The sequence below is a fragment of the Rattus norvegicus genome, chromosome 14 (assembly GCF_036323735.1).
Source record: "Rattus norvegicus strain BN/NHsdMcwi chromosome 14, GRCr8, whole genome shotgun sequence".
Classification (NCBI taxonomy): domain Eukaryota; kingdom Metazoa; phylum Chordata; class Mammalia; order Rodentia; family Muridae; genus Rattus; species Rattus norvegicus.
The window spans coordinates 35,002,360-35,025,118 of record NC_086032.1 but is presented as its reverse complement, the minus strand read 5'-3'; the positions used below and the strand labels follow the sequence as shown (position 1 = coordinate 35,025,118).

The 22,759-nt window shown below is 44.6% G+C and overlaps 1 protein-coding gene across 9 annotated transcripts in view; it reads left to right on the top strand.

Annotated features, from left to right (window-relative positions):
- Dcun1d4 (defective in cullin neddylation 1 domain containing 4) overlaps window positions 1-18,327 on the top strand; it is an 80,494-nt gene extending 62,167 nt beyond the window's left edge. For 4 of the 9 annotated variants that reach the window (XM_017599288.3, XM_006250907.5, XM_039092177.2 and 1 more), the window contains 4 exons: window positions 354-462; window positions 12,622-12,726; window positions 14,626-14,728; window positions 15,091-18,320. In XM_017599288.3, coding sequence (XP_017454777.1) covers window positions 354-462; window positions 12,622-12,726; window positions 14,626-14,728; window positions 15,091-15,146 — 373 coding nt within the window. In that variant the 3' untranslated portion in view covers window positions 15,147-18,320. Of the gene's footprint in view, window positions 1-353; window positions 463-10,729; window positions 10,813-12,621; window positions 12,727-14,625; window positions 14,729-15,090 lie in introns of those variants that run through there. The other 5 variants (XM_039092176.2, XM_063273337.1, NM_001108359.1 and 2 more) reach the window with 4 other exon arrangements.
- The last annotated feature ends 4,432 nt before the right edge of the window (window positions 18,328-22,759 follow it).

Sequence of the window (22,759 nt, the reverse complement as noted above, 5' to 3'; positions counted from 1 at the left end):
TGCACAGCAGTTGGAGTAGGCAGGCTGAGAAAGTAACATGGGACACTGACATGGTGTGAGGGCTGATGGGAAATGCCATTGAGGCTTTCAGGTGGCACAGCACACACTCACTCATGCACACACACAGACACACACGTGAGAAGAGCATACGTGTGAAGGGGAGTGTGTAAAGTTGTGCTGGGTTGCTGTGTATCCTCATTCTATGCCTTTAGCATTTATTAAAAAGTGCAGAGAGCAACTAGTCATTATGGACACAGTCCCATTTCCAGCTTTTTATTCTTTTGGTTTTTATATTAATTACTCCAATTAAAAAAACCACTCAGGTTGTAATTTACCTTTATTCTGTTTCCTAGATGTGATACAACAGAAAAACTCAGAACTACTTTGGATTACTTAAGATCATTATTAAACGATACAACAAACTTTAAGCTCATTTACAGATACGCGTTTGACTTTGCACGGGTGAGTTCTCTGGAACCTGTCCAGATGTCCCCCTCTCCCTCCCTTCTTTTATTGCCTTTGGAGATTTGCTTTTTACACCACAGCAAAGACCTTGAAATGTTACTTCCAGGGCATGAGCTAGTGTTTCTAATGCTTCGGGAAACTGATTCTGGGCAAATGTGTGTTAGTTAAAAGCTTCCGTGGTGTCACTGAGCAGCTCCTGTGAGGGGCTGAGGAGCAGGTTGTGTGTGAGCCCCGCTTCTGATGCTTAGAACTGTCAGGTGCTCGGGGGAGGCTGTCCGTCCGTCCGTTCTCACTAACCGACTTCTCCCCTAGAGAGACCAGACTACTGACTGTAGCTAATCCAGTTTCACTTTGAAGGCGGTCACAGGGAGAAGGTGATCCAAACCAAGGCCGATTTCCTGTGTATCAGGAGTGAACAAAAACACGGTCACTTTAGGTAGTAAAGGACTTAGTGGTATGACCATGGAGACCTGGCCTCAGCCCTTATAACCACACTTTACTCTGATTGGTATCTTCTCTGTGTTTGTTGGGTTTAGATGACTAGACTTTGGTTGGCTACATTCTTTTATATTTCTTTCTTTTTTACTTATTAATTAGTTTACTTATTCCCAGTAGAGTGAGGAATGATTCTTCCCTTTTCTGTGCTGGCCTTTTTTGTTCTTTACTCTTTGGCTTTTCCAGTTTTAGCACCAAAAATGCATTCCATGATGAATTATAGTCTGCAGCAGAACGTGAGCAGCGCTATGTGGAGTTAATTCATGGCATTCTGAAACCGCAGCCTTACAGAGTCACGATGTCCATGGAGTTAACCGAAGCTAGGACTGGAAGGATGAGAGTCACACACGGTGCTTGATAGAGTGACATTTATGGAATTATTTGTAGGACGTAGAGGTTGGTACTAGTTTCTGGGTTCAGTACATAATCCCCCTCCCTTTAAACACACAGAGGTTTCTTCAGGAATATACGAACTTTCTGCACCCAAGTCAGCTCTTTTTGACTTCTTGCTTAGGTGTCCCAGTTCTGTTCGCCGCCCTCCGTACTTTAGATTCAGGTCTCATTTGCTCCTTCCTGGCTTCTCCGGTTCTGGATCGGTCACTGTGGCCCACCTTATGGGAGCTTTCATCTCCTCTTTCTTGGTGCTTCTACCCCACTGCAAGCTTGTCAGTGAGATCCTTGTTACTTGTAACCTGCCTCTTACGATAGCTGTCTTTCCACACTCTGGAAGTCATCAGTCTTTCTCCATCCCCACCTGACTCCTGAAGCCTTCGGCACCTCTGCTACATGCATGCCAGTGCGTGTCCTCATGGGGCTGATGCATCTGCCGCATAGCAGCCAGGAGGTTTTACTCACTTCATACAGGAGGAAAGGGAGCCAGAGGGAGGAAGAGAAATGACCTCTGTCACGTTATTAACAGACAGTGGATCTCTCACTGAAACAGTTGAATCTGTGGTTTCCTCTAGCCCCACATAATCGTGTTCTAAGCTCCTGAGCTCGTGATATCTGCAGGGAACTAACTGTATTTTGTGACCTGCTGAGCCTGACGCCTGACCTTTCAGCTTTTCTGCTGTCTGCTTCTGGTCATGCTGGGCCATTGCCTGGAGCCCTGTTTGCACTCCCACATTATCTCCAGCCACTTGCAGCTTTCTGGGTCAGCCTATGTTGAAGGGTTTGTGCCACGGTCACTTACACAGCCCAGTAACTCCTTGCTGTGACATTGGAGTTTGAGTACATGCTTTCTATATTCCTGGTAGATTGAGGACTGTGAATTTTCTGTGTGTTCAGTAGAGTTCTTTGTTTTTGAGGGGCATCTGTTTTGGTAAAAAAAATAATAATAAAAAACTAATTTATTTTATCCCACGCTAGTGCTGGCACCATAGGGCCACATGGCATCTGAGGGATATTTTCTTTTTTTTTTTTTTTTGGTTCTTTTTTTCGGAGCTGGGGACCAAACCCAGGGCCTTGCGCTTCCTAGGCAAGCGCTCTACCACTAAGCTAAATCCCCAACCCCGGGATATTTTCATCTCAGCAAAGTGTCTCACCCGCTAAGCTCCATCGCATCTCACACTGCCGACGGCTACTCTCTGAGCCTGGCAGCAATCTCTCTACCCATCTCGTTCCCAAGGCGGGTTGCTGCCATGCCAGTTTCATACAGGGATCGCCTGTCTCGCATTTTCTTACTGTGAACTCAAGTAGCCACATGAAAGAACACAATAACCTCTGACCCAATTCATAAGATAAAATTTGCCCATCTAGACAGCACAAAATCCTGTACACACCCACCCTTAGAAATCGTCACAGCAACCTCTATCCGCGTGCAGAGAAGAATCGTAACAGCTGCCTCCATGTTCTCCCAGGTCCTCTTTCTCACTCCTGCTCATTCTCCCCTGCCTTTCCCTGCCTTCTAAAACCTCTGTGTCCGCCTCCCTTCCTTCTCGTCCAATGACAGGCCTTGTTTCATCTTGTCTGCCTTCACCTGCATAATGATAGCAACCTACAGGCTCTTCAACAGTAGTGGTGAGTTACTCCTTTTTATGCAACGAGGAATAACTACTGCTCATTTTATCATTTCCTTACCAAAGCCATTCATTTCAGCTTGAACACACACTGAGGTGAATCTTGAATAGTGCTTCTTTTGTTTAGCTGTATCATACAAGTTTGGGGAAGTTGTGTCTTCATTTGCATTAGTCAGAATATTTCTAGGTTCTGTTTGCACCGGCTTGTGGCATAGCACAGCAGCTCCTAATCCTCCCCTCAGCCTTCCTTTTTGGTATGTTATTTAGAAGCATGTTAATTATTTTGCAGGTATCTGGGATTTCCTGGGCAATCTTTGTATTATGGAGACCTAGTTTATTTAATTCGGTTAGTCAGAAACGTACAGTTTCAGTCTGTTTAATGTATGGTCCAAAATATGGCCTGCTCTTGATTGTCACATATCTGTCGTCTGACGACTCTGTTGGGTCAGTTGGGTTGAAGGTGCTCAGGGCTTTCCTGACTGCTGTCTGTTAGTTCGTGAGGAACTAACAGCTGAGGAATAGCGAGCTCCTCCTCAGTTCTAACTTCCTGTTACCCTGTATCCAACCTACTCCAATGTATTTTGAAGCTGTGCTGTTGGGTCCTGAGTGAACTGACCCCCTTGCACTGTGAAGTGTGTCTCTTCTTTATTCCAAAGCCACTGTGTGAGAAGCGCAGCCGTGCATCCAGCACTTGTTGGCTAAAGTCTGCATGGTGTGTCGGTTCTTCCCCCCACCTCAACCCACCGTGTCTGTGCATCTAGAGTGGATTTCAGATAGATGGCATGCATGTGGATGTGACAGTAAGTGTCACACAGATGCTGACTCTGTCTGATGTGGATGTTACTGACATCCTCCTCCTGTTTGCTGCTTCTCCCTCTTTATCCAACCTGTCCTTCAAAGGGGAAAATGTCATTACCGTGCCTTGTCCTCTCTTCGTGCCTTCGTAGGGATGGATTGCCCATCATATCGTGCACTCTACCCGTGCTGTGAGCCTTACGCTGTAGTCTTGGTTAAACAGGCGGATGTGTCTGTTGCAGGTACCCAGGGTGATGATGGTTCCAGGTGGTTCTTTCCCCTTGTGCAGACCAGTCTGATACCATTTTCCTTCTGTGGAACAAAACTTCCTTCACAGTCCTTGCAGGATAGACCTGCTGCTGCTGCTGCTGCTGCTGCTCCCTAAGATTTTGGCTTTGCCTTCCTTTTCCAAAGATGCTCCTGTGGGTAAAGACTTAGAGGCTGGCACTTTGCCCTCCCGGTGATGTCTTTTGTGTTGTCTCCAGGAGTGTGGCATCGGTGCCATTCCCATATTTATTCTCCACGCATAATGCCTGCTTACTGAGATAGTTTTTCTTTTCTCTGCTGTCCAGCGAGTAGACCATGACACTTCTGACACAGTTTTATTTTCCTGGCTATTATTCTGATTGGGATTCGTTGGTATTTTTAACTCCGTGGGTTCATCGCTGATATTAAACTTCGAAATCTTTTAGGTGTTACCTTTTAAATGTGTTTTATGTTCTGTCTCTTTCTTCAACTATAAAATGTTGTTATATTTCTTGATATTGTCCCACGGACCACCGATAGCACGTTCTCTTCATTTTAGAGTTTTATTGTTGTGTTCTCTGTTACTAATCTTTAGCATTTTCTAATCTCCTGTTAACATCTCTCATCGCAGACACTGTTTCACGGCATCTGTCTTCCATTGCATGTTGTATTGGGCAAGTTCCTCCTGACTCTGACTCTTGCTGTGGGGTTTAGTTACTGCCTAGTCCTTGCCTTGGAGGGTGATGTGAGTTCTGTGTTACAGGTTGCTGGGTTCCTTCTCCTACTTAGATTCAGTTGTGTGAGTTGAAAGGGTCAGACCAGCCTTCATTGTAGCAGTGTCATGGTATCTTAAGGCAGAGGCATCTCAGTGCCTAGTGTGAGCTCTTTATATGCTCACTGTGGAAACGCAAACCATCTCCAGTCCTCTGTCAACTCCGTTCTGTTTAGCTGCTCCAGTAGATCCTTCTGGAGGCTCTCCTGTGCACACCAGTGAGTGAGTGGCCAAAGATTAGCGGCCACTCTGGACACGTCCAGGCCTCTGTTTTGTGACTCTTGGCTCCTTGTTCCTCTTTGGCCTACAACCTGTTTTCTGTAGCTCGGGAAAACCCTTGGGCTGTCTGTGTTTGAGTTGCCCCTTTTATTTGCTGGAGCCTGGTGTCCTGTTGGTATTTCCGATATTACAGTCTGTTGTCAGGGTGGGAGAGCAGGCATTTCCTATCCACTTCCGCTTTCAGAGAATACCCAGTTGTGTCCAAGCGAAAGCAAAGTCCAAGCCCTTCCCTCTGTCCTCTGAGTCCTAAGGAAAATGACTTTGGGAGTCCTAAGGTATAATTAGCACAACAGATCTTTTAAATTGTCATGTCAATGGAGTTGAACTACTTGACAGTGTTAATATCTTAAATGTTGCAAAACAACACCGTATAATACATTAAATATTTTTGAGTGACACTTTAATATACCAACAACAAACTATAAGGCAGTGCTTCTCAATCTGTGGGTAGAGACCTTGAAGGGGTTGAACAATCTTTTTTATAGGGTCACCTAAGACCATGGATAATACATTGTGATTCCTAACAATAGCAAAATTACAGTTATGAAGTAGCAATTAAGTAAGTTTATGGTTGAGGGTCATAACCATAGCATGAAGAGCTGTATTAAAAGGTTGTGGTAGTAGGAAGGTTGAGAGCCACTGCCATAATACAATATTAGAAAATGGTAAAATGGCCCTTTTGATGGCTCTTCACCAAAATTGGTAGTCCAGGAGAATTATCATTTCTTTCAGCAGATGACTCAGTGGTTAAGAGCATTTGTTCTCACTCAGGGCCTGGGTTTGGTTCCCAGCACCCACCTGATGGCTCACAACTGTCTGTGCCTCCAGTTCTGAGGGTGATACCCACAAGGCACCTGCACACACATGGTTGCACATACATATATGTGGTGACACACCAAGTGTTTGTATTGGTTTCAGTGGCTCTCACTGCTCTGTAGTCTTGTTGATATCATATAGTTGTGACTCTTAAGAGGTTACCTGGCGCAGCCTGGTCCGTCCTCGGTGATGAAATAGTGATGGACAGGAGGGCAGTTAAAGGCCATTGCCCTGCCACTTCTTTCCACAGAGACATGCTGCCTTCCCTGTCTCAATTTTGCCTGTGTCCTCAGGCATCTTATAAGAGAAATAGGGGAATAAAAATCAAAGTTTGCAAGAGTTCTCTTATATAACTGACATCCTCTGACTATTTTCTGCGTAAGATTTCCCCCTGGTGAAAGTTGTTTCTTATATAGCTGGTGCCATGAAGAGTCTGCCCCGTTGACAGTGTTTTCCCTCAGTTCCCTTGAGCTTTTATAGAGATAGCATCTGGCCGTGCTTTCAGGCTGATCCCAAACTCCAGGTTATCCCAGGAGCTTAGAGAGCCTGTCCAAGCACTGATGCTGGAAGGCAACTGAGAGAGTGGAGCATTGGCTGGGGCAGGGCAAAACTCGATTTTTCAAAAGTAAAAGTCTGCTTATTATTAATAAGATTTACTCTTCTTGATTCTTCATTATTCTGAGGCTAGAAGCCAATGGCTTCAGGTGAATTAACACCTGTTGCTTAACCAGGAAGGGAGTGGGGGGTAGGTAAAGGGTTTATTAATAGTGCCCCCTTCTCTTTAGCCTCTACTAGTCTCTCACTGACTAAGCTGGTTAACTCTTTGTGGACCAGAGAGGAAGGAAAGGAAAAGAGGCAGGTATGCACATGTACACTCATACATACACAGTCTGGCCAGACCCAGCCACTGTCTGAATCAACTCCACAAGTGTTCATGCATGCTTACGTACATACACATACCTACACATGAACATACAAACAAACACACATGTACATTTGGAGGATGGATGGAGCAGAACTCCCCAAGCCAACACCATCATTTGTATTTCTTTTCTCTGGCCTTTTATAGACAAAAGTTCATAGAAAATTACCTCATAGATAAAATGTTACACAAAATGAGAGTTACAAAATGAGGAAGGATGTTGATATTAAGTTCAAAGCAGTATTTCATTCTGTAAGCTCATTATAAGTTCAAAGTAACAGTTACACTGGCCTTGCTTCATCATAGGGCACACCTGTGGCTTCATCCTTGGACCTGATCTAGAATGAATATAAATTCCCTTGATCATAAATTTGTCCCAAGCTGATTTCTCCTTTTAGTGTAATTGTGAAAGCTCATTGTATTTCTTACTATGCAGCCCACTATTACAAGGAGTGGGCACATTCTATTCTTGATTCTAACTTTATTAAATCTTTCTAGCAAAACAACTAAAACCATCTCTTAAAACTTTCTTCCTAAGATTATTTGAGTCAAATCAGGAACTCTATAAAATCATTAATTCATCCAAACAGCATTAATTCATGAAAGTTCGTCTTTATGTTGATCTGCAGAAATCTGATCAATAGGGTGGGCTAATGCGCAGGGATTGTTGTATTAATTTAGTAATGACAGGAAAGCCATATCAGTTGTGAGGAGAAATCCCGAGTTGACGTCTCTTTGGGGCCTTGACTGTCAGTGCTCACCCTTCTTAGTCCATGCCAAAAGGCGGGCCACTTCAAGGAAGGCCACCTGCTAGCCTTAGCCTCTCCTAGACGTCTCCTGACACAGTTCAGCTGGTCCTCCTGTCTCAGCCTCCTTAAGAGCTGCACTGCACATGCCACCACAACTGATGTTGACTCCTTATTCGAACAGGACTTAGGGAAAACAACTTGATATTGAATAAAGAAAATGAGATAAAGAGCTAAGTCGAGGGATTTTTCACTTCGATGTGAGAGTAGTCAGTCTGATTGTATCTGACTGTTATAATCTCCCTAGTTGGGGTGGCCACTGTGGTGAGAGTTGGAGGGGTGGCTTTTTGAGAAGACTGATGGCTACATGCAGTAGGCCTACTGTCAGCAGCAGTGGTAAAGGCCAGGGGAGAAAGAGGCTCTGAGTTTCCACTGTGGACACCATCCCTGGTCCACCATGGCTGGCCTTCCTCTAGCGGTGCTCTCTTTCCCTGATGCAAAACAGCCATGGCCTCAAGTGACAAGTGTGTGGGTTTGCAGTCTAGGAGTCGAGAGGAGCCTGTTGGGAAGAGAGCTGAACTGAGGTGGCACTTGGGAGGGAGTGGGATCCGGCAGAGCTGGAGTATGTGGAGAGAAGAGGCCTTCAGGATGAGGACAGAAGGCTGAGATAACGATCCAGAACCATGAATGATGTGTGTGTGTGTGGGGGGGGGGTTCTTTCTACTTCTTGAAATAGCATTTGAATGGAGAATGTTTTTGGAAGCAGAGGACATGTAGAAGTTTGAGAAAAGACCTGTGACAAGTTAGCTGGTTATCAGATCCAGTCAGTCAGGGCTTTGGTGGTCTGCTCGCTGTTCAACAGTAGCAAAGCTGTCGGTTACTGCTGCTCAGCTCCTCTGAGGAAGTGAGACAGGAGTTAGAGTTGACACAGCCAGCATTGCCTTCTCCTGTCAGACAACAAACTGCAAGTGACTATGGCTGCTATGGGCTGTGCCCGGTCTTGTGCTCAACAGAAATCTTCCTGCAATCTTAAATGGAATCTGATAGGAACAAGAGGATTTTGCTTTCCAATCTCCACCAAATTCTCACTTGCCAATGTATTTGTCTACTTTCATTTTCTGCACAACCCCCAAGACACAGACTCTTGACAGCTGTGCCTCCACTCTCTTACACACACACACACACACACACACACACACACACACACACACACACACACCAGTTTTCCCTCATAATCTCATTGTCCAGTGCAGTGGGAACAAAAACTAGGTCTGGACGAGAGGCATGATGGGAGCTACGACACTATCGTCTCCTCTCGGGTCCATAACCCTGAAATCGGTTAGTTCAGCTTTGGACTTGGCTGTGGCTGTAGTTTGTCAGGAGTTGCTTGTCCAGTCTGTTGGCTTGGGAGTCTGTTCTCAGGGTTGTGCCCAGGAAGCACCTCAGAGTTCCGGAAGCACTCAGGCCTAGGATCAGAATAGACCTTAGAGGGTGGACCTCCAGGCCCCACGCCACTATCTGTCACTTCCTTATGTGAGGTGAGCATGGCGTGAGTTTGTATGTAAAGATTGGGTGTATTCTCATTCCCTCAAGTGGAAGTAGTGGGAGTTCAGGTTCAGGAAAGTGTCCTTGCTGAGTCTTCTCCCCATCTGCTTCACCAAACCTGTGGTAAGGGAGGCAGTGCCTCCTGGGGGCAAAATCTGACCATGCTGGCCCTGCCAACACTGGGAACTGTATGCTAATGCTGCAGTTCTGTTCTAAGAGCATAGTTCTGTTCATTTGTCAAAAAGACGAGGTCGTTATATTTTCAAGTTTTATAAGCTGAGCCCCGGGACTGAAGGTTTGTGTTCTCCTGAACCCAGTTTTCAGCTCCTACTTCTAGGCTGCACCAGGAAGGGCCGTCCGCTCCTATGCCAGGCCATGTGGGACTGAGCCTTGGTGAGGCCTCGGATTTCATATGCCAGTTGGCAGCCTGGTTTCTACCTTAGGAGTCATGGCTGCTTCTGTGGACCTTTTTGGGGGATGAGGGAGTCCAATAAAGCTTCTTAGAAAACTTTGGACTTAAAATGAAAAGATAAAATCTTCAATGAAAAAATAAGTTGAGTATAAATCTCAAGCCATTAAAGAATGAAAATTTGTAATAGGCTTCGAGGAGCAGTTAGGGGACTCTGGTAAGCAATACAGACACATAAAGCTTTTTTGTAACATCGACTCCTTTTGTAACATTGGTGTTACTTTTACACACTTAAGATTCTTTGGGTTTTGCTGAATCCTTAGTGCCCCTTGAGAAAAAATATTTATTACCCCTCACAAGGGTCTAACTGGGATGCTCTGACATAATCAAAGGCTCGTAAAACTTCTGGTTATTTCTCTCCATTAGTGGTGAGTGGCCTCTGGAGTGCATTCGTTCTGGGCAGAGTACCATCTTGCAGTGTCTACCAAGGCCCTGAGGTTGAGGGCTGCACTGCTAAGCCTGGTGCTGTGCAGCCACTGCATCTTCTCCCTCAGGAGATAGTGTCTGTCAGGATGGAGGGGGCACCCAGACCTGCTGGGTCTCTGTTCCTTGGAAAATGGCACAGAATGACTCTCTTTGTTTTAGCAACTTAAAGTTTACGGAGTGCTTGGGTCTGGAGGTGGGTGGAAAGACAGAAGAGTTGTGTTTCCTCGTCTTTCAGCCCTGTTGGGTCTCTTGGCAGCCATCTTAGTGAACTTGAGCTTCTATTCCCACCTGCCCATCTGCCCATGTCTCGCCATGGCCGGAAGCCGCAGCTCCCAGTCCTGTGGCTACTGTACTACTTTAGTGTCTTGCTTGCAGAGAGCTCTTGGATGTCTCTGCCATCCATGTACCTTGAATTTGAAAGGTGATTTTAAATAACTAACTAAAGCCTGTTATGCCGATGGCCTCCTGGTGGCATCCTGGCAGAACCGTGTCATTCGAGTCAGGAGCTCCCTCACAGAAATCATTGTTGTCAGGGGACCCGGGAGTATCTCTGCTTGAGTGCATGAGAAGGCGCTCTGTGGGCCCTTTCCACCATGGCATTCCCAGGACTTTGGATGTTTACCACTCTGGTCCTGGCATTTGGCCACAAGGCTACCATGTGCACTGCTGGTGGTCAGTGAGATGCTCCTGTTCAGGTGGTGCGTGCGTCCATAATGCCTCTCTCTTATTCGATAGGCAGAAGATGGTGGGAGTGATTGGGAGCGGCTGGCTGCACCCTGCAGAGCAGGAGTGAGCGAGTGCTGTTCAGCTGTCCTCGTGTGAGTCTCACGCCTTCCTTCCCTCCATGTTCTGGCATGGCTGCCACACACACGCAGCAGAGCCTTTCCTGACATCAGTTTGTCAGATGGTTGCTGTGTCACAGAGTCTGTCCAGGTCTTCTGTCCTTTTTTTATTTTTCCCACTGTAGTACATGTCAAGAAAGACTGGGATCCTGTGATGACAGGAGACATACAATATGAGAAGTGTGGGGGGCTAATGAATGCTTATAAACTCAGCCAAAGGAAATCTTTTAGGGTGCCAGTGTGGTCAGTCGTGCTGAACACACTTGTTAAATGGACTTTGGCCAGATCTTGTGGTCCCACATGTGTTTCTCAGCACTTACTATTTTCCTTGTGGCTTGCTTCATGACGTGGTACGCTGTTGCTGTCTGCCATGCCCACATTGCAGGCTAAGTGGTGTTTTATATTTGTTTTCCCAGAGTATCACAAAAGCAGAAAGACGACACACCAGCCAGGGCGTTGAAAGAGTGTCTGTTGTTAGATTATCTCTTCTGTCCTCTTCCCCTAGCTGAGTTAATGCTGCCAAGACACGATGGGATCATCTGCTTGGCCAAAGGGTAGGCAGAGAAGTGGGCCCCCCATCCCTTGCGGGAATGTCCTCCATCACCGGCTTCAGTGGGGGGTAGCCTTTAACAAAAAGGCCGATGCTGCGCCATTGACCTGGCCTATTAGCAACAGCTGTCCTCACACTTAGCGACTCTGAGCAGAAACCATCCTGTACATCTTTCTTAAGTGCCAAGTTGCTGTACCTTCCTTTCCGTCGTTAGTGTGTTGAGTGAGGCTCGTTGCTGTACCCACTTTAAGTCCTCTGAGGATCAATGGCACGAGTAGAAGACTCACTATATACTGACCAGCACGTCACTGCTCTTGTCAGGAGGTATGGGTGGCCGACAGTGGTCGCAGTGTGGTTCCTTAATGTGGTGGACACTTGACGCTCTACTCCAGTGGGATAGCCAAGCCTCACCCCTTTGTAGAAAAGTCTTTTTGCAGATTCCACTCTAGTTGAACCACACGAAAGAGAGCTGTAGATGTGTGAGCCTGCCCCCTGTGTTGGAGAATATTTTTCCCTGTATGAACAGCCTGCCTGTTTAGGTTTTAAAATGGAAATGCGTGTGAAACGAGAAATAGAATCTTTAATTACAATTAAAAGTGGAGTAAGCTGCTCTGCATGTACATGCGTTCTGATTTCCAATTTCCCATGGTCAGTAGACACTGGGCTAGGAGTCAGGTGTATGACACACAGACCCGGCTTCCCTAAAGCAGCTGGATGATTGGGAGAAGCTCCAGGGCTCCAAACCTTCCTAGGAGCTGAATTTAGTTCCAGTGTATTTAGGTAGAAGAGAAATATTTATCACACAAAATGAAGTTAAATAAGTCTCTAGGGAAACCCAATTCAAAGTACTCAAAAGCAGAATCCTTGAGTCCACTGAGTCCACTGCGGGGTTCTGGTCAGCAATTGAAACTCTGGTAATTATCGTAGTGTAAGACAAGCAGCCATGATTTTTATTTGCCCAGGAGATGACTATAGATACCACTGCATGATAGGCAAGGCATTAGGGTAAAGTTATTCTCTTGGCATCAGTCTTTCTCAGAATAAATGTACCTGTGACACTCAGTTGTCAGTTTTCCATTGTGTTTGGCTGCCGTCCTCCCCTTCAGGGTTTCATGACGTGTAATAAATGATCCATTTGTTTACCAACTTCTTGCTAAAGGGAACTACATGTTTGGTTTATTAGAGTTTGTGATTTAGAAGCATCTGGCTTACTTTTGTTTTTGTTTGTTAAACAGGAAAAGGACCAGCGCAGCCTAGACATAAACACTGCCAAGTGCATGTTGGGACTGTTATTAGGAAAAATCTGGCCCCTTTTTCCAGTTTTTCACCAATTCTTAGAGGTACCAAGTTACTACTTTATAAAATGTTATGTTTGCTTGCTTAGAACTAACACATACTTCATCTAACCATTTTATGTGATTTTTATTTGCTGTAGCTTTTTGCTCATAGAAATTGTGGTTCCCTGATTGCTGTCATCAGCAAGCTGCTGCATGGTTTGGAGTGTGTCTGTGTGTTCATATCTAGTTGTGTATCTGAACAGCCACAGCACTCCCTCTCTCCCCACAAGCCATGGAGACTCCACTGGCATCAGATCCCCAGTCTTAGTGCCAACAACTCAGGGTTACTTTCAGATGAATGTCCAGTCTTAAGCCAACATTAAACACAAGCCATCTTGTTAAACACGAACCAAAACTTGTTTGTCATCTCTTCATAACCACTCATGCCCAAGTGCCTGGCGGAGTACCTGGATAGCTGTGAGCACTGGACTAGGTACCCAGCAGTGTTTTCTACAGTTTAAATGTGCTTAGCCTAGTGTCAGAAACAACCAGCATTTCTCTATACTGTGGCTGTTTGCTTTCACAGTGGTCAAAAGTTTTGAGCCACCAATAATTGACAGTGGGTTTTGGTGAAATGTCCTTTTGCAGAACCTGAAGGAAGCGGAGACATGACTGTCGAGTGTGGCATCTGCTTTGCCCACTCCTACTCAAGCCTTTTGAAACATGGTCTTTGCTTTCAAGGACGAGTATAAGATTTGGGGACAATCTTGGGTCTTGCCCAATTCAATTCCCACTTGAAATAATCTTTCTTACTACTTGCTTTATGTAGTTAGTGGTCCAAAAAACAACTGATGTCATTTTTACTAGAAACTACTTCTCCTAGTCCTACTAGAACTGGGACTCTGTAAAAAGCCGATACAAGCTGCTTATTAATACTTGTTGGCAGGACGGTCTGCTCTACATATGAGCGGCTCTAGCTTCCATGACACGAGCCATCCCCACTGGAATAGGGATGGAAGTAGGTTCTTGTACACAGGGCCTTTAGTAGGATTTGAAGGTCCTTTGGCTAAAAGATGGGGCTGTGAGTAAATTTGGCATTACTTAGTCCCAGAAACTTAATTGGCTGTTTTGAAACTTCTAGACTTTTTATGCCTCAGAAGTTAAAGTCTGTGCTTTGCTCTCATGTAAGTTTGTATTTTTTTCCTTTTAGAAGGAGGGTGGCAACTCTTCCTTTCCAGCCTGTCCTGTGCCTGCATCCTCAACCATCGGCTTGCCTCTTTGCCTTTAAATATATATATATATATATATATATATATATATATATATATATATATATATACACACACACACACACACACACACACACACACACACACACACACACACACACACACTGGTTTTGATTTTTTATTTATTATCATAAGGATTTTTAAAATGTTAGTTCTGGATTTTGCTTTTGAATCTTTAGGATATCATATTAACCTCCCTGTAGCAGGTTTCTCGTCTAAGGGTGCTAGAGCATGTTTCTCCTAGTTTTTTTCTGAGAGTCCCCGCAAGAGTTCCCAGCTCTGAGCACTGGCAGCATTTATGTGGTCCCCAGCAACTGGCTGCCCGATGCACGCACTTCAAGGCAGCAGCTTGGCTACAACACTGTTGTGTGGGCTTTAGCATTTCCTTTGTGCCGAGTACTGGCTCACATGCTTTCTAGAAACTACGCAGTCCTCTTGCTCATTTAAGCCTTGCAGCACTGCGGGGAAATAGGCACTGCCACCGGTTAGACACCTCCTTACAACAATGTCGCATTGACAAATACAGCGTTTTGAATTACTTTCTCTGACGATCTTCCTAGTTGATGCTTCAGTTGAGTTAACCCTGCCTGAGCTTTCTCAAGTTGACTCATGCAGAAGCTGAAACCACCCCACTTGTTTGTGTCATTAACCATATCGCTCTCCTCCTCTTCAGCAATCGAAATATAAAGTGATAAACAAAGACCAGTGGTGCAATGTGCTGGAGTTCAGCAGGACAATAAGTCTCGACCTCAGCAACTACGATGAAGACGGAGCATGTGAGTACCGGGTGCCGAGTGAACGAGCTCTCCTTCCTCCCACAGTCCTCCCACAGTCCTCCCACAGTCCTCCCACAGTCCTCCCACAGTCCTCCCACAGTCCTCCCACAGTCCTCCCACAGTCCTCCCAGACGTGCTCTGTACATCTTCCTCCCCAGGAAGAGCCTCTAAGCCCAGCCTGTGGTCTTTCACTGCCCTCTCCCCTCCCTCCCCTCCCCCCTCCCCCTCCCCCCTCTCCCCCCCCTCCCTCTCCCCTGTCCCTTCTCTCCCTGCCAGTTGAACCTCGGCCCCATGCATGTTAGCTGATGCCTGACCTCCACAACATCTCTAGGCCTCACATGATTTATTCTTTGTCTCTCCAGGGCCAGTTTTGTTGGACGAATTTGTGGAATGGTATAAAGACAAGCAGATGTCCTAGGACCTTATGCATAGCAGCGCGAGAGTCACTGTTACCACGGTCATGTCACCCATTAGCCATAAACTGCTGTTTGTATCGAAGCGCATGCTGCTTTTCTTGCACTGTCTGCCTCTCGCAGGGGTGTTTGGTGTTTGCTATTGGATGGGCCGCTCTGCTTGATGTGTAGCATTGTTCTCTTGGAGGCTGCTCTGCAGTCCATTTTCACACTACAGATTGGTGAATTGCCAACGTCCTCACTGTGATTATGTGTATATTGCTGTTTAAATTTGTATATGTGTATAAAATGAAAAGCTTCACCTAGAGATTATTTCTGCAAAAATGTATTGTAAAAATAATTTTGTGGCATATTTTTAGTCCCCCCCTTTTTTTTTCAAATGAACCAGTTATACTTTATTTGGTCTCAAATGTAGCATTTCAGAAAACATTACAACTGTCCCCATAAGCAAGTATTGCCAGAATCAACCTCACTGCTTAAGAGGCCAACTTCTGGAAGAAGTAGGAGCCGTGACTTTCTGTGGCATAAGCTAAATATGACTTGGTTCCCTTGGCAACTTTGATATTTTAAAGTGACAAAAGTTATAATTTATTTGAGCGCACAGACATATGACATGCTACAAAGCATTTCTAACACAAAAAGTACAGGTTTATGGGGGTTTTTCCTTCCTCCTCCTCTTCCTCCTCCTTAAGTTGCTCCTCATTTAAATTGAAAATTAAGTTTCCATCAATCTTTCACTGTTTCCCGCTTTGTGTTCCTCTAGCAGTGTTTGGTCAGCTGAAGCTCTCTGTGCCACTGTGAGTAAAATGTCCCATGAGCCTCCTGGTTTGCTGGCGGCATAAGCACTTTGAACTATGGCTTGAGACTTTAGTTCTTCTTGTATGGCGTCTGTAGCCCACGAGGGTTTTGGAGTTTTTTGGTTTGTTTGTTGTTGTTGTTGTTGTTGTTGTTTTAAACCACAAGTGAGAAGTGTTTGTTTTCTGTCTGTTTCTTCTGTGCTGGGCTTTTCCTGGCAACACGTCCATTGCAGGCAGTGGACTTGAAACCACCAGCATTGAGCTAACCCTGTTCATATTGGGACCTTTCTCAGAGGGGCCACTTGTCATTCCCGGAGTCACATGTACAGAGGGTGGTAGCCATTATGTGGATGAGAAACCAGAGCCAACACAGTGGTAGTTGTGCATTTGTACCTTACGTCTTATTTTTAGGGTTTGTACTTGCTCGCCTTGCCCCTCTTGCAGAAGCTTACAGTTACAAGTTTTTCCAACTATTTGGTGCTATGACTCACTCAGTCCCTGAAGTTTGTGAACACGTCTGAGATTTAACCCAGTAAAGAGCCATGGCTTGTTTGCTGGGTAAACGGTGTAGTGGGATAAGATCCGTGCCTGCCCAGGCTGCTGATGACTGGAGGATATTGGGATTATCTGCCAAAAAGAAAAAAAAATGTCCTCTACATTAAATGTGAACCTTTAAATGGCATTAAATGATCAGAGCACACAGACAATGCTACCCCGACCACCGTCCTATAGTTCCTTTTCAGAGTGTTGCTATTTTCATATTTCTTTCCCTGATTGAACCACCAAAGACAGAAATGTTTATGTATGTACCGTGTGCGTGCATATGCAAAATCATGGTGTGATAGAATGTTTATGTATATACCGTGTGCGTGCATATGCAGAATCATGGTGTGGTAGAAGGCAAATACTTGCCTTTTCCCACCAAATAATGCGATTTGGTTTGCTGTGAAAAATAAATCAGAAGTTTGAAAAACCAACAAAACAAGCCAACGTTTCTTCAGCATAGTTAATCATCCTTTGTCCGCAGTCTCACAGATTTGTATCTGAACACAATGTAGACTTCTTGGAAAACCACAGCTGTTGAGACTGCTCTGTGAAAGGCATTCCAGTGCATATGGGTGTGTGACAGTGGGGACTGCTAAAGACAGGCACGGCTCTGTGGAGAAGGGTTCCTTGTCGGGTGTCCCAAGGTTACAGAATCATTCTCTCAGGGCGCTGTTCTGGAGGTAGATCAACTGTTGATCGCCTCATTGCAAGGATGGACCGTAGATGGGATTGTTTTAAACGCTGTGTGGGAATGGAGAGAATGTTTTAAACACTAAGCACAGTGGATCTGTGAATAAAGGGTTGTTACCAGGGTGAGAAATTCCATTTCATCTACAGTGAGCATTTTGGTAATAGTGACTCAAGTAAGAACCACCATGATGTATACGGTATGGAAGTTCGAATTCTGGAGGGGATAACCAATATTTAGAACTCCAGATAATGTCTGGACTGCCTGAAGAAACAAACCACTGTGACGTGGCTTGCCTTTGGATTTCTCGATTTTACAGAGCTATTTTTAAGGGAGTCAGACACAGTAATAAGACACCTTTTCTTGAAGAATCGCCAAGTTACGCAAGTTGAACGATCACCAAGAGCACTTATGGCCAGCGTAGGAAGAAGCCAGGGCGCCTTCGGTTCTCCAGTACCTGAGCTCCAGCCACCCTTCCTCCCTTCACCTGTGTTTCAGGGCGCTGCGACTCGTCTTGTTGGGGTACGCGACTTGTAGACATTTCCACTGCACTAGGTAGAAGTTACGTGGCAAGATTTGCTGGATACCCATTGTAGCCTTAGGTGCGCCTCTTTTGAAGCCTGAACTCTTGAGTTCAGTATTGATATCTGATTAGACAAACCTCTAGATTCTGGTTTAACAGATTTCTGTTGCCTCTAAGTCTCCATCCTAACCATACTTTTGAAGTTTATACAGAAAGCTTTAAGAGTTTAGTTTGTGTCCTTGGTTTTTATTTTTACAACTGCTAAAATACCTCTGTAAGCCTTATCCTTTATTCTTTCATAGTTGTATAAAATTGTATAGAATTCATTGACCAACTGAAATGTTGGGTATCTGTAAATGAGACCAAAATGTGGTTGCTTTTTTCCATAAACTGATTTCCATTGGGCGCTGCTGTGATGTGAGCAGCAGCCAGCCTGTGACTGTGAATGCCTCGTGTCGTCAGTATTTGCATTACATTCATACAAGTGTGCAAGTCCTGTGACTCCCAGCTTAACTAAAATACTGTCATGCCATTTAATGAGCACAGAAAACTGGTTTAGGTTTTAATGGAGTTGATGTAAAATGATAGCCCATAAATAAACAGATATTTGTGTTTGGTTTCCGAACTGATTCGTGGGTTCTTTGTACTCTTGGTTTCTCTGCCCAAACCATTTTTAAATTTTTTTCCCCTTTTTCTCAGCCTGTTTTATTCAAAAATCTTACAGGCTCAGGGGGAAAACGCAAGAGTAACTCAATGGACATGTATATCCTTGCTATGTAGGCAGATCTTACGGCATTTCCTGTCTGTGCGTGTGAGATAGACAGATGGACAGATGGACACACAGGTAATGCTTCATTTTCTGAATCATTTGACAGTGAATTACATATGGACAGCACACTGACATTTTGGAATAAGATATACTATGATACGCAGGGATCATACTCAAGAATTTTAGCAGGATGCACAGAATTAAAATCTCCCTAATTCTATCAATAATGGGCATTTTATTTCCCAGCCAAGGATAAGACTTTTATAAGAATATTTCCATGAAGAACATCCTGGAAGCCTTGGCAAGGACAACTTAGACACTCGTCACATTGTGATGGCAGGATGATTTGTCTACTCTATTGGTGTTTTGCTAAACATTGATAAGTGATTATGGGCCAAGAGCTAGGCAGCAGTGAACATTTCACTACCTTAAAGCACACTGTGCAGGAAACTGCATACCCGTCTGCTTTCCACACTGTGTCCCATACTAGAATGTGAGTGAGGACAGTGTTTTGACCCACCCTGGGAAGGAAGTAATAGTTTCTAGTCTGACAAAGCACTGTCAGCATGTAAATTAATCTTGAGAAGATCTGGATGTAAAAATGAGAAAGACCAGTATCTTAGTTAGGGTTTCCATTGCTATGAAGAGACGCCATGACTGTATTATAAAAGACAACATTTAATTGGGTCTGGCTTACAGGTTCAGAGATTCAGTCCATTATCATCAAGGTGGGAGCATGGCAGCATCCAGGTAGGCATGGTGCAGGAGTGTCACGCCCACCTCGGCCGGCAAGGAAGGCGCAACACGGTCAGATCCTTGTCAACAGCCTTTATTGCAGGACACCTTCATTGCTGATACGGGGGCCACGAGCAGCAATCACGCTCGCCTTATATACACAACAGTATGCTAATAATCTCTCAGGGATTGGTGGGGCACGGGTCACCCCACTATCACCCCACTATCACCCCCCTACTTGTCCTCCAGGGATTGGTGGGGAACGAATCACCCCACCAGCATGGTACCGCCCCCCTCATTAGCATATTAACGGCCAACTGACACCAGGTGCAAAACCTGCGCATGTGCAGTACCGTCGTTCACCACTGGAGGGCGCCCTACATCTCCCCCTTTTTTTGTTTAATAAAATGACTGGTCTAGATCTGGGTGTCACGTCAATCTTGTCATTGCCCCTGTCTTAGGTCATTCTCATCCAAACTCGGCCTTATCCGTCGTAGAGTTACCCTATCACCACCGGGCCCCATGTCTTAGGTTGGTCCGAGCTCGAGGAAAGTTGCCTGTCTCTGGATACAATGACTCCACATGACAGTGACAAAAATGATCTAGGGAGAACTCTCAATCTTTCAAAGAGGCCAGCCATATGTTGGGAGAAGCACCCTTTTTAATGGTGGTCATAGCCTGGAAAACAACCACTTTGTGTCTGGCATGTTCCCTTTTTAAACGGCCAATAAGCCAGAGACCTATTCCGCATCCCAGGAGGACAATAGCTCCCCAGGCAAACATGCCCGCCCACTCCTTAAAAAAGGAGAAAGCATTGGTAATTCATGAGGTAAAGTCTTCAATTGTGATGGGGTCCAGCCTAGTGCTGTTGAGGACAGCAATCTGCATCAGCAATTGTCTTGATAGTTGCTCTGCTTTCATGGACCAGTTTCCTTTCAGATAATTCGAGATTTCTTTGCTCTGTTGAGAATGCTGAGAAAAGTTAGTTTGCAAAGGAGTAATGCATAAACCTCTAAGGGAGGAAACACAAGACAACTGCATCATATGACACAGTGTTTCAATTTGTTTTTGAACTAAATCTATCCTTTGATTAGCTAATAGAAAGCCAGATGCCAAATGGGTACATTGCTCACATTAGAGCTTATATTATATTGAATATTGAAATGTGGCTCTACGCAACCAAACGCAAGGCAGGGAAGAGTCCCCAACAGCAAAACATAAGGTATGCAACAGAGAAAAGTTAATGGCGGCATACCGTTGGGGCACCTCTCCATCCGGCACCATACAGGGAACATCACACAAACAGGAGGTAGAGAAAAAGTTTGGCAAAACAGTAGAATTGCTATGAACTGGCATGGGTACTGGCCAGGATCTGGCAATAGCCCACAAGATGAGTGAATCAACCTGGATTACCATTCCCAGTAATAGTAGGGTTCATAGTCTCATCTTCAGGAAGAGCAGAAGGCAATCTTCGAGTCAAGCGCTCAGGTACCCAAATTGGATTTTCTTGATTCTGCGGAAAAACACAAATCGCTCCCCTAGATCTCGAAATCACAGGATCTGGGCCACGCCATTCATCAGTTAAGACATCCTTCCACTTTACTTCTGCATTAGTTATAGGTGTAGTAGTAGCATGGCAATCTGCAGCAGAGCGGCCATGCGCATCCAGAATTAAGAAATTTAGAGTAAAAAGAGCTAAAGAAAGTTGTTCTTTTGGTGTTTGGCTGCTGGCAATTCCCTCTTTTTGTTTTTGTATAAGCTCTTTTAAGGTACGATGAGCTCTTTCCACAATTCCTTGACCCTGAGGATTGTATGGTAATCCTATAGTATGACCGACCTGCATTGTCTGGCAAAATGCCTGAAAGGACCTTGCAGTGTAGGCAGGCCCATTGTCTGTCTTGAGACTATCAGGCTTTCCCCAGGCTGCCCATGCCTCTAAGCAATGACTAATGGCATTACGAGCCTTTTCACCAGTCATCAGAGTAGCGTGTATAATACTGGAACAGGTGTCAACAGAAACGAGCATATTTTAAATTTCCAAATTGAGATATGTGTGTGACATCCATCTGCCAAAGTTTTAGCGGGATCAGACCACGAGGGTTAATACCCACATGAGGAGGGTGGTGAATTTGAACACAATTTTGGCAACGTAATACCACATCACAAGCTGCAGCTCTAGAGATTTTAAATTTTTGTTGAAGAGTAAAGGCAGGTACATGAAACTTTTGATGAAATTCTCTAGCAAGATCAACCGGAGCAGCATGAAAAATAAACTCTCTACGAGTACTAGCATCCACCAGGGCGTTATTACTGGTCATGGGACCAGGCAAATTAGTATGGGCTCGAATATGTTGTATAAAAAATTTATTTTTTCTGGCCCAAATCAAATTTTGTAATTCTAAAAGAATTTGACATACAGTACTAGTCGACCGAATTGGCCCTGCAATTTCAAATGAGCGCACCACATTAACTACATAAGCAGAGCCAGAAATTAACTTAAAAGAATCATGAAATCTTTTGAAAACTTCCAGTACAATTTTATATTCTGTAATTTGGGGGGTACCTGGACTGTATTGAATTAATACTGGTTCTTGAGAATCAACCATATAGGCACCTACACCTGTTTTGGAGCCATCTATATAAATATCTAACGCTCCCGGCAAAGGCTCTGAGGCAGTGATCTTAGGAAAGATCACTGGGTGTTCAGTAAAAAATTGTAGCAAAGGATCCTTAGGATAATGATTGTCAAACTCTCCATCAAAACTACAGCGTAATATGGCCCAATCATCTATCAAGGCACACAATGTTTCTATCTGAGCAGTTGTATATGGTACAATAATTTTCTTGGGTAAAATACCAAAATGCTGAATGCAAGATTTAACGCCTAGCACAGCAAGCTGTGCAACAGCAGAAGGGTAATATTCAAGGGTCTTATTAGGAGAAATATGGGGATAAATCCAAAGAAGTGGACCTTGTTGCCATAATACTCCTGTAGGCTGACGAAAGGTTCTTAGTATACACAAAAGGAGATCCTCCTTTTCCTTGTACCTTTTTAGCATTGCCTTTTCCAGTCTTTCTTCTACTTTCCTCAAGGATAATCGTGCTTTCTTGGTTAAAGCACGGGGTGAAGTAAGCTGAAAAATCCCCTTTCAGGATCTCATAAAGTGGTTGTAAATCTACATTGGGCATTTTAATATAGGGTCGAATCCAATTTATGCTTCCTAGTAATTTTTGAAAATCATTTAATGTTTTAAAATGATCTTTTCGTAATTCAATTTTTTGAGGGGAAATACTATGAGGAGTGATTTTAGTTCCTAGATATTCCCCCATTTGGCCCATTTGAACCTTTTCAGGTGCTATGAACAATTGATTGTTTTCAAGTACCTTAACCACTTTCGCATAGGCCACTTCTAGGGTGCCACAATCTTCATATCTCTCCCTCTCACACTGAGCAGCCTCTTCCTCGAGATCAGCCTCATCATCCCAAAATCCACTCTCCAAAACACCAAGTCTATCCTTCATGCTACAAGGTTTGACTGCCAATTCCTACATATGAACAC